Below are 12935 nucleotides of genomic sequence, written 5' to 3'. Positions count from 1 at the left end.
GAAGCAGATGAAGGTGCTTCCAATTTCCTACCTGGAATTTCAGAAGCAGATATTGAGCTTCAAAGAGGTGATAAATTGAAAGTGATGAAACAGAAACTGCAAATGAAAACGGCTTAATTCTATCCGAGGAGCCCCGTCAAGCTCTCCAGCAAGTGAACTCTGATTTATTTACCTTATCTGGAAACCTAAATCCATTAATTTCAAAAGTAAGAAGATAGTAAATCTATTCAGGAAGTCGCCAGCCAAAAAGTTTCTGCTTCAAAAATATGTAACTCAACAGTTACTCCTTCTAGACACTAGAACAAGGTGGAACAGCTTCGTTGTGTGATAATCTGAATTTGTCGATTCAACAGAACACCCATTCGATTCCAACAGCAGACGTGCAACGTGTGAAGAACATCATGAGTGTTCTGAGACGGGAAATGTCTCTTCTTGATCATTTCACGAGGTAAACCTCCCGGAGATTGCGAATCACAGCTTACTGACTGTCCGTCCTTCAAGCGTGGAATCAGAAACAGCGTTCCCTGCTAACTAACTAACTCTATGGCCTATGGAACCCGGAGGTTCAATGCCGCATCCACAAAAGATCTCCACTGACTTCTACCCTTAGCCAATTGGATCCAGTTTGTACTTTGTATTCCTATTTCTGCGAGATCCATCTTCATATTGTCCTCCCATCTGCGCCTAGGTCTTCCTAATGGTAGTTTTCCGATTGGTCTTCCAGTCAGGACTTTGAAAGCGCTTTTACTTTCTTCCATTCTAGCTACATGACCTGCCCACCTAAGCCTCCTAGACTTGACGACCCTAACAATGTTGGGTAAACCGTATAAGTTATGTAGTTCCTCGTTATGAAGTTTCAGCCATTCCCCATTCCCGTTCCCCTTGGGTCAGAATATTCGTCTAAGGATCTTGTTCTCAAATACTTTCAGTCTATGTTCTTCCCTCAGTGTAAGCGACCATGTTTCGCAACCATACAGAACAACAGGCATGATTATCGTTTTGAATATTTTAAGTATCAAATTTCTGGACAGAATTCGCAAAGACAAGAGACTTTGCGTTTCCTGCATTACATGTAGGTTTATTTTGTACAAAACTCCGTTCTCGTTTAAATGTTTGTACATTGGGTTGTCTCTGTGTCCTGAAAGAATATTTGAAAAACTACAAGTGTTTAACAAAATGTTGTAGCGATGGTGTCCCAGCGATATTTAACTGTAAGAACTGCTCATTTATTGCTTTTTCAAACTCAGAGCATTTCCTTTCTATTACTTTAAGATTGTTGACTTTGCCACACTTGGCCATATAAGAATAAAATGTCAAAATTATTTATGCTGGTGCGTATGTTTGACACGAGAAAATACCATCATTTTCATTGCAGGCATGTGTTTGTTAATTCCAACAAATATGTAAGAAAATTTGTATTTTTAAATCTTAATAAGATTGCTCGTACATTTAAGTGTATTCTCCTTACTGAAAAGCTTCTCCTCTCTCCGTTCTAATTATTTTTTATTGAACGTGCATAACCATTTTTCTTCTCTCGATGCGTTAAATAAATATAAACTCTGTTTTGTAAGTACGCTGTAAGTTCGGGACAGACTTACAGGTTTAGGAAATCTTGGGATTGTAAAATCCATTCGGGATTACATTTACTAATAGAAATACCAGTATAATGGCATCTTTTAATCGATAGAATCATTAAGATCTTATCTTTAGAAAATTAACATACACATTTAAATTATGAATAATATTGTACTAATTATAGTGTCACACATGTTTATTGATTTTAGAGAAAAAATGCAATGGTATTTACCTCTAAAGCCTCGCTATGGAAGTTAAAATGGTGGAAAGATGTTCTATTTGTATTATAAATTACTAACATGAAAATCTTTGCTATTTATTAATGACTGGATATTCCATGTTAAACAAAATGAAAAACTCACTAATTATAATATTAGCAATAATTATACAGATTACGAATAAGCACCTTTTTTCGAACTTTTTGGACATTTATCACCCATGCTTCTGTAGGAAACTACGTAATATAGGGCAAAAGAATTATTTGATTTTAAATGAACGATTCAGATTATTTTCTGAAATTTATTAATTATTACATTGATATTTTGTTTAAAAATTCAATTGAAAGTTTTCTTCTAAAACCCATCAACATCTACATGGATTTAAACTTTGTCATATAAGATATATATATATATATATATATATATATATATATATATATATATATATATATATATATATATAGAGAGAGAGAGAGAGAGAGAGAGAGAGAGAAAGAGAGAGAGAGTTACACTAAAGTTTTCTTTTTTCGCCTATGTTAGTAATGTGCTGCTCTTTATATTCAAAAAAGTTACTAAACAATCTGTGACTTCGAACCATGCATACGCAGATTAATGTTTAGAATTTCTTTTAGTGACGGTTGAAAGTAACATGTTCAAATTCGCCTGATTAACTGTAACAGTGTTGCATTCAACCATATTTGCATCATTTCAATTTTATTTTCACCGAAGTTAACATTGTGTCCAAATATATCATGCTGGCAAGAAATTTTGGTTTTAAATGCAGATTTTGTTTCTGAAATTAGCACGTAGCGTAGCATATATAAAGAAACACAAAAAGAAATAGAGAATAAAAGTGTTTGCATACGAAACATCAAAATAACTAAATTCGAAAACTAGTGATCGATAGTTTCAGAAAGCCTTTCTTCTTATTTATTCTAGTTACAATTATGGTAGCAAATACTTTATCATTGATTTTTTATTTTGCTCTCATTAGTTTTGACAGTTATACTCCATCATCCTCTGCATTATATTTAATTTCTTTTAATTTTCTCAGCTATGTTTTATGCAGACAATGCTAATAGTTGCTTCGTAAATTGATACACTCCTTGACCCAACAAATCAAATGAGGTCATTCAACCAAAGATTCTATTTTTAAAATCAATATTTCTTCTCTAATGAGATGTCCTTATTTCTTTATAGTTTTACAATATTAAAATGAAATGGGATGAAATATTTCATTTTTTATGTACCATGCTTAAAGGAAACAGTGCTGACGAGTTAGATTAAAATAGGATGATAAAAGTGAAAGGAAAGGCACATCTTCGAATAAATCCAAACTCACGGTTTGTCTACCATAAAGCCTATGTAGTCACAGCTTGAATGGAAGAAAGATCATCCCATATTTTAGGGTTTTAATCCGTGTTTCTGAATTGTATTGTTTCCTCTCATGTTCTCTTTAAATCATCCTTCCATAGTCATTCTTTTTAATTAGTCATTGTTATCATTTAGTTACAAATGGAATAAATTAATATTTCTTTCACCAAACATCCACTTCCATCTAAACAGAATATTGTTTTAATATACAGTGAAAATATTACTGTTCACAGTGCTTGTAAGAAACGCAGAATTGATAATAATTCCCCCCATGATTTACGAACTCAGTAGAGAAACATGTTGGTAGAAGTTTCAGAAGATTAGTTACCTTTTATTAGCGTGCTTGATATTTCCATAAATGTTTCAATAAAAATATCAGTTACGTTAATTAATTACGTAATATATAATTTCTTTAGTGGCGAATTTAGGTAGAATTAGGTATTTCATTTTAGTTGATATAAGAAGTTCATAACAGATATTTGTACTCTAATATAGTGGCTAGGATTTTATTTAGCATTTCTTTTCTTTTCTTTTCTTTTTTGAAAATAGTGTCTTCGTCGTCTTGCTTGTCAGAGCCAAGTATGTGATTCTTCCGCAGGGAACATGACTGTTAGCACAAACTATGTGAGTTTGTTTGGTTTGTATCCGTTGGCACAGTACCAGATAGAAGTAGCAGCCTTCACTGGCGTCATAGGAAAATATTCAAAAGTATTTGCATTAGTTCAACCTGACAGTAAGTACTAGTAAACTCTGAATGAAACCGAAGCAAAATTTGTGTATTTATCTCTGCAATTTGCAAAATAATCTTTTCTCATGTTTTGATATGAGGAACATGGGTGCGAAGTTTATCAGACTGAAATTTAAAAAAAAAAATATTGAAGTATCTAGGAGCTACGCGTAGGAAGTGGCAAGTAGATAAACCATCACCTTCTCGGCTTAGGACTTAAACAATTATATTATCAGACAATTACTGGAAAGTATTTTCAAGGCTCATACCTGGTAAAAATGACCGTTGATTAGGAATGTTTCATCTCTAGCTCTCTTTTTGCTAACAGGTAACAGCACAGCACATGTAACCCAGTTATTTATCCAAGCACCGCAAATGCAGTAAGTGACAGTACGTACATAAGAATCATGCAATTTACAGAGTTTCTGTTATCTGGGATGTTTCCAAAGCATCTCACGTAGTTACCGAAAAATGGTTCGTACTATAATGATAAATAGTATTAGGAGATGGCTTTTGTTTTCGAGTTTTGTAATGAAGTGCTCATGCGCGTGTTGGAGATTACACGAGGCAATTTTCATTATTGTTAAACAACTACCGAACGTGAGAACAGGAAATCTGTGGAAGATCAAGGAGAAATATTTGCCTTGGTTAAGTTCTATTATAAGTATGAAACCAATCCCAATATGTCTCTAGACATTAAATGGGTACCCGTGTCTGGCATATACAAAATTTGAACACTTTGAATCTATTTTCGCATCAATCGATGCGCCACTTACATGTTGCTAATTACGCTTCCCCCTTTAATTCTCTATTAGGCAGTATAAAATGCATTATATCTGTTTTACATTTTGTTCAGTGATAAGTCGACGTTCACTACCGGTGTAAGTAATATCCATAATACGACTTTGGGTCGTAAAAACATTAACGAATCCCTTGTCAGATAGAACCAAGTGATAGTTTCAATAAACATAGTGTAGCATGGTTGATTATATTCTTGTTAGCTCACTTATCATATATGAACGCGTGCATCATTAGCGTTATCTTTATCTGTTACAAAATGATTTGACGGACCAGTTACATGATGCTTGTATGCACAAATGGTGAAACCTAATTTTTCACGATGAAAGAGCACCAGCTTATGCCAATCAGTTGATCATTCTGCATGTGAATACCACGTACACTAATCGATGGATTTCTCATGGTAGTCTGGTTACTACGACAATAAAACAGTTTATTCCAACGAATCGGTAATTGGCGTCTTGCAATTATATAAGGCGTTTAGTGCACTCAACAGTATATTAATAATTGTTTCTACACTACTCTGCAAATATTTGAGCTACTTTTTGTGTTATAAGTTGAGACCACTCAAACAATTTAATGTGAACACGACTCAGCATGTTTATTTAGACATTCTCACCGATCGTGTGTTGGCATTTCTCCAATATCTGGAGGCGAGAATGCAGTGATCAGTAAAATATTCTAAGATGACGACTGTCTTGTTCACGGATTCAATAACATTCATACATTGCTTGAGTAAAATCTAGAGACACCTTGACTGCAGATTTAAATCCATTTTAGTATTTATCGAACTGTTTCAAGGAGCGGGTAAAACGCAGAAGTAGGTTAAAATGATGCTAGGTAATTTTTACAATGACTAATTAATTGCCTGACGCGTCTTTTACACTTTATTTTTATACATTTTTGATATGAATGTTTAACGTCCTAACGTTATCAAGAGAAAGTACGTTATATATATATATATATATATATATATATATATATATATATATATCGTTTAAAATTTAATTACAATAACTTATTGGTCTACGAAGACTCTTGCAAGACGCACTACATTTTAGAAAGTATTTTTAGCTGGAGTAAAAAAGAATTTTTGTAAATAATAACAATGGTTAATTAATTGACAGTAGCAAAGATCACAATTCCACGTTTGTGGGAAAGAATATCAATGCCTATTTTTTACCATTATGTTTATCCTAAGACACGAAACAAATCATTCGTCTTTTACGATAATCCAGAGTACTTTTCCTACCTAAAACTCAGATTCATGCTGGTTAAAAAGTTTGTTTTAAGATTCTCTTCAAATAATGACATTATTGACACTTCATTCACATGATACAGTTCCATTGTCATTACAAAAAACAAACTAACTCAGTCTTTGGGCTATGGAACCCGGAGGTTCCATGCAGTGTAATCGCCTGGTTCAATCGCTTTTCGTGCGTCAAATTATTTAGATAACTGCTTCCCAGAGTTTGTCCTACGTTGTCCTGCTAATGAGTATTTTCCGGAGGTCTAGACGTATGTGGGTAAGACGGTGAAGGACATCTCCAAAAAGGAAATACAGAATCGTTTCCTAATTGCTCGCCGGTCTCAACAAGATGAGCATTAGGCACCGAGAGGTTCGGATGTTGCCTCTCGAAAAACTCACGGACGATCAGATGGTCACTCAGATCACAACGCACATAAACTTCATTCATACATACAACAAATACACACTGGATTAAATGACGCTATCCTTATTTATTAAAATACGAATAGTACATCTGGTTTAGGTAGCTCAGTTAGTTGTTTCGAAATGGTAGCGAAGTGCTTAACGAATTTCCGAAAGTAGGAGCAGCAGCCTAAAAATGAACGTACATCTTTTACAGTTTTCGGTTCTGGAAGATCGGCAATTGCCTTAACCTTTCCTTGCAGAGATCTTATTCCATCTTTCCCTACTAGAAACCCGAGAATTTCTAGTTGAGGGTAGCCAAAATAACATTTCTTAGGGTGCAGTTTCAATTTCGATTCTCTGAGCCTATCAAAACCTAAATGTAACCAATCAAGCATTTCCTGAAAATTTTCCGAATAAATTATCAAATCATCTAAATACAAAACCATAATTTTGAATTTTAAGGATGCAAAGACCTTGTCCATAACGCGGGAAAAATATGAAGGGGGCAGGTCAGCCGCATTGGTAAAAAGTTAAATACGAATAATCCTGTGCTACATATGAAGGCAGTTTTCTCTATCATCCTTTCTAACCTGAAGCTGACAGAATCTGCTGCGGAGGTCAGAAGAGGGTAGCATTTGTGCGTTCCCTAAATATGAAAGTAAGTTGTCTATCAAGGGAAGTCTGTATCTATCAGGTTTGATATATTGATTTACCTGGCGATAAAAGGTGAAGCATATGAACTACGTATCGGGGAAATGATTCCCTGTGCGAGGAGTTTGCCAACTTCTTCCTGTATTAATTTTCTTTGCGGTGCGGAGGTGAGGAGATTGGTACATTGGTGGTCATTTCTATAGGGGGTACTCATTCATCCGTGACCGTAAGGTCAGAAAATTTAAATGCCAATATATTCCTATATTCTGCCAACAACTGTAATAATTTTGATCTCTGCCCATCTGTCAAAGCTAAGGAAATATTGAATTCCTTCTCTAAGTATTTTTCGTCCACCGATTCCACGATCTTTTCAATTTTATTAATCTGAATCTTCAATTCGGAGGAGGCACAAGACTTTTACATACATTATATTGTTATAGTTTTCCCACTAATGTACCTCCTGGCAATTGAACCTCTCTTTTACTAAAATTTATAATAGGAATATGAGATGCTTCGTTTGTTTCCAAGTATAATGTTCTAGGAGCTAGACAACAAATATGATAGTGAACACCATCGCTTGGTTCAACGTAATAATTTGAAGATACCTTATCTCGCGCCTTCACTAACACTACACTGAGAAAAAAAGGACTAGGATTTCTGTGTGGATACATCGTATTTACGCGGGTGCGCTCCTTAAGTAATGTAATTTCATGTATAAAAGTACAGCAGGTGGGAACACCATGCCAACTCTGGAGATCGGCGTCGAACTAGACTCGCTGTGATTGGATAATTTTATTCACATGATGGATTTCGTGTTAAAAACTATTACTATCGTAAGGTAGGGACTCACAGATTTAGAAAGAGCCAAGAGGGGACAGCCGTAGAAAGGTGGTAACAACATTATATACGTAAGTTACCACCGTCGGAATGGGTATGGCGTTAATTCCAGATTTAAAATGGTGGTCCCACAATACAAAATTTTCGCTGGACGGTGGTGTAGATCGTACTACGGATGAAACAACATTACTTAATGTGGTGACGCGCGTAACCTGGTAAAAACAGCATTTACATGCCGACTGGATTATGCATTTTTCTCAGTGTAACGTCATTCCACGAGCGGGTATTTTAACATCAACAATGGTACAGACAGGAATTTTAATCCTGGATGGTGTGATTTTCTCTATTCTGTTAAGCCAATCGTCAGTTTCGATTTCAATCATTTGAACCGATGTAACTTCGTTTTTCCTATCTTTTGCACTATCAGTTTCCCCTATTTCGGCTACCTCCATCTGTTTAACTGATTGTGTCTGGTTTTGAATTATGGAAGATTGCATGTGCCCAGCCTTACACAGTGACTCTTTTCTGTGTCTCATCTGCTTACCTACTATAGTATTTTTAACCTGTTCGTGCTGTTTTGGATGCCAATTACGACCCTTTCTAGGCCTTATTCCATCCGACTGAACAAGGGGAGGGGCTGTCTTCCTAATTCCTCTTTTATTGTAATATTCTACTTGAGACAAGTTCAATGCAGGATGAGAGGGGATATTCTTCTTTATTTGAGTAGTACTTAAATAAAATTTCATGGATGGTCTCCTGGAATTTCCTTTTATAATGATGTAGTTCAGACCTACCCCGTAAGTAAATTTTGATATGAAATCCATGCCCAAAATTATCTTATGTGAATGATCTGGTCCTTTAACTAAGGATATATTAAGCCATAATCTACGGGAATGTCTGCTTGAGGTCCAACATAAAAACAGAGCCTCATGACCGGCAAGATTTCTGTGAGTGCTCCTCGTAGTCTCTTTGCAATGGAAAAAACCGTGGGGATTATATCCTCATGAATAATGCTAATTTGGTATATCTCGGTAGGCATTACAACGCTGGTTATGTGTTCGTAATTGGAGTCTGTATTTCGATTCCCTTGTTCTTAATCCGGTTTCCTCCTTATTATTAGGATGTGATGTGCTGTAATTCTCAGCCTGGCGTAATAAGCGTAATTTATGAATTCCATCCTCTATGGTTTGAACCTCGTTCATTATCAGTGTGTCTACATATTTGGATGGCAGGGATTGATATAGCTTCGTCATTAACTCCCTCTCTGATATTTCGATATGCACTAGTTTCCAATCCCGAACTAGCGAATAAATAAAAGAGTCAACTGGAGTGCTCGTTTCTAATTTCCTATTGTTTAGTTCGTTTTCCAATTTGGCCTTATACAATTTGTCAGGATAGTTTCTATACAATATTTGTTTAAATTCAGAAAAAATTGTTATTCCCAATAAAATATCCCGTTTACACGAATACCAATGAGCTGCAACACCACTAAAACAGGCGACAATGCGATCCAATTTTTCTTGTTCTGTCCAAAAATAGCTGAGAGCCAAAACTTCATATTCGTTAGTGAACTTAGTCACTGATTCTCCCGCAGAGCCCGAAAGGGGTGGGAATTTTAATTTTGGCACGAAACATTTTGGGGTCTCAGTGTCACTAGAGTTTTCATGTACAGCTGAATTACTATGTTGACTCATTTGTTCTTTCACTACGCTATCCGTCGTTTGAGTACCTGTATTCGAAATTTCATTCTCTGCCCTATCTTGAACTACACTTCCGAATTCAGTAACCTATTCTCGGCTGCTAGTATGAGGAGGTTCGTTAATTATAGTTTCCTTATCTCCTTGCTCATTACTGTCTTTTTCAATTGGACCTTCTAATTCTATATCAACTTGAGTTGAGATTTCGCAACGTTCTAACACAAAAGGTGTGGGACAAACCCACGTATAATCATCCGGAGGTGATCAACTTTTGTATTTTACTCTTGAAACATTAAGTGGATCTGCTTGCGATACAGTGGGTAGCACTTGTGATTTTAATGGAGTAGATGTTGCAGTAGGTTTATCCCACTCAGGAGTATTAGATGACTCTAGTTCATATTTACCTAAATACTGCGTTCGTGGGGCTAAGTGTGGCCTCTCGCGAGAAGGAGTGGGTAATTCCTTGTATTCTGTAGTATTTAGGTTACTAGAGTTAGGAGTTTTTAACTTTGTCTTCAATGAGGACAAAACTTTCTTAACGAAAGACATTGTTGGTTTCTTTTAGCGCATCGCTACACAATCTAATACAAAGTCTCTAATAACCTAATATAAAAAAAATAATCAATTTCACGTAACACAGAGCACATAAAACATCAACATAAAAGTAAAATATGGAACAGAACAATCTTAATCTAACATGAATATTAACTAAATAATAAATGAATGAATACAGTATATATCGCTGCCATGAGTTTTGCTTACCATTGTGCCACACGTAAGGTGAAGGGTAATGGAATTCTAACAGTCTAATTATTTTTTTTATGTTTATCATCCCGGACTAAGAGCCCCCACTTGAAACGAATTCTTCCGCTGAGGGGTGAAATTACGGAGTCACCCGAACACAGAAGCGTCACGAACCCAGGCCCTCTCTCATAAGGACTTGAGACGGAGTAGTTTCATCTAAGCTTCAGTTACCTCGGGGGAAAATACGCTCTGACTGTTAGAAAATACGCTCTGACTCTGACTGTCATACTATGAGACATGTTAGATATGATAAAGTTTATTACATGAATGTAGTGAACAAGATCAATAATTACAGTATGAATAATAACAATAATATGAGAATTAAGTGCAACAAGAAAAGGAAATACTATACACAGAAAAAAATATATTCTAATATATGGAAGTAGAATATTCATTCATAAAAACTTGTATACGATTGCGTCAAGATTTGAAAGTAATATTTGAATTTGAAATAACACTTGAAATTTGATTTGAAAATCAATTATCTATGCAACATGTGCAACGCATCTATACAACTTTAAGTGTGCAACGCATTTCCCAAGCTAGCTTGTTCTAGTTTGTATTGAGAAATTTTGTAGTACATTTTTCAAAAACAGTATTCTTTACTCAAGGTTTTAAAGTTTGATGTCTAGGGGAATTGCATTTTATGTCTCATAGCAACGATAATGATTTAAATGAAAATCATAGTTACCTCCTGCAGTAGAGCACTTCGGAGTCGAAAAAGATGCCTGGCTACTCTTCTGAAATGTTTCATGTCCAGTAATAAGGAGTTGGCCGGAACTCGTAGTCACACAATGTGAATTTACGTAAACGGGAATAAAAAAGGGGGGTCGAATAATACAATTAGGCGGAGTTTATTGTGATTCTTTTGACATGTTTAATCGTGATTGGTTATGAACTTGAGCATCAGAGCATAGGTGGGATGGCATGGAAACGTAGAGGTTGGAAGAATATCCGTTTTCCGGATTTCTTTATTTTCTTACTATCTGTGATGTCAAAACTCCTGTGGTCACTACAACCACATTTTCCGTACAATATGTTTCCCGTAGGAAACCACAATCATCACAATTTAGGATGGCAAAACCCTTGTGGTTTGTGTTAGTGGAAACCTGTTTCTCGTACAAGACCACAACCATCCTGTTATTCTTGGAGCGTGAACCACAATTAAGTCCAAAACCAATCAAGAGTAATACAAGTCAATGACTTAAAAATACTTATAATTTCTTACATTTATATTTATAATTATATAACTAATAATTTTGTTTTGAGCTTATTAAATCGCGTTAATTAGTTAGGTCCAATTTGGAAATTGAGCGGCATAGAGAGGCAACCCTTTCAATATATATATATATATTCAGTTTACATGTTTCTTTCATTATTACACTTGTTTTTCTTAATAACAGCAGGGCGTGCTTTGCACAAATATGTAGCTCTAAAGCATTAGGAACATAGTAATTGATGAAAAAGCTCTACATAATTCTGTTTCCCCTTTGCGAGTGATCTAGGGCTGAACGAAGATTAGTTATGGTTCTCGGCAAGAATAAAACATTTACTGTAATTGCACTTATTTTTCTTTTTCAGTTCCACTTGTTCAGCCTTCTCCAAGCGATAATCCAATATTGAGAACAAACAGCAGTATAACGGTTTACTGGAGTCCTCCTGAAAACTGCAGAGATATCAATGGTTTTCTTTATGGTTACAAATATGAATTATTTCTACTCGGCAGCGACATTCCATTAGAAAGTGGTAAAACTGAAAGTACTTCAGTAACTTTCAGAAATCTTACTCCACGTACTGAGTATGAAGTAAAAGTGTATGTACTGACGTCTGGAGGATGGAACGCCAACTTTTCTTTGATAATTAGTGCTGTTACTAAAGCAACAAGTGCGTACATTCTTTACTAATATGTTTAATTAAGTGCAGAAGTCTTAATTACATATTTTGTTTAGTCAATAAATAAAACAATTTAAATCCTCTCTTTATCCTTGAATTGATCTCGTTAAATATTGATATAACAGTTTACTTTCATGTTTATGAAATTGTATATAATGTCCATCTAATTGCTACTTTTCTAAATTTTAGTTACAAAAGCTATGTACTAACGAATAGTCCGTTCTCGTCAAGAAATACGTCACTAAGGTTCCTAAAGTTGTGTACTTATGTTGTAAACAAAACTATGAACAATATACTAGAACTGCCTAAAACTGTATTAATGTGTAGTGAAGTGAGCTATATACTGCAACAATTGTTATTAAAATGAAATATAATTCTAGAATGAAATATAATTCTAGAAGTTAATCTAAGTACCAATTTAAATTTGAAGAAAAGCAATAATCTGAAATTATTACGTTTATAGTGAAATATTTTCTTTGTTAACTACTGGGAACAAAGAGTTTTCTTTCCCCACGCAAATTATTTCCAAAGCTAGATTTCAATCACTTGATTTAACACTCTCTAAGCCGAACTCATTTATTGCCTTACATTAGTTCTATTCCTTTTAAGTATTGCAAAAGACCAGTCTCGGACCAGGAGGTATAGAGCCCCGGCAGAAGCCTTACTTGATGAACTCCATCTTTCCATATCTTGTAGCATGTAGGAGT

The 12935-nt window shown here is 35.1% G+C and overlaps 1 protein-coding gene across 1 annotated transcript in view; it reads left to right on the top strand.

Moving 5' to 3' along the window:
- LOC145673393 (uncharacterized) overlaps window positions 1-12935 on the top strand; it is a 475904-nt gene that overhangs the window by 437471 nt on the left and 25498 nt on the right. The window contains exons 21-22 of the mRNA XM_081743051.1: window positions 3717-3900; window positions 11917-12219. Of these exons, the coding sequence (XP_081599177.1) occupies window positions 3717-3900; window positions 11917-12219 (487 nt within the window). The remainder of the gene's footprint in view (window positions 1-3716; window positions 3901-11916; window positions 12220-12935) is intronic.

Source organism: Thermobia domestica, chromosome 16, assembly GCF_964235325.1.
Source record: "Thermobia domestica chromosome 16, izTheDome1.hap1.1, whole genome shotgun sequence".
In the NCBI taxonomy this organism is placed as follows: domain Eukaryota; kingdom Metazoa; phylum Arthropoda; class Insecta; order Zygentoma; family Lepismatidae; genus Thermobia; species Thermobia domestica.
Note: the sequence above shows the minus strand (reverse complement) of the source record. Positions and strands in the feature narration are given on the sequence as shown.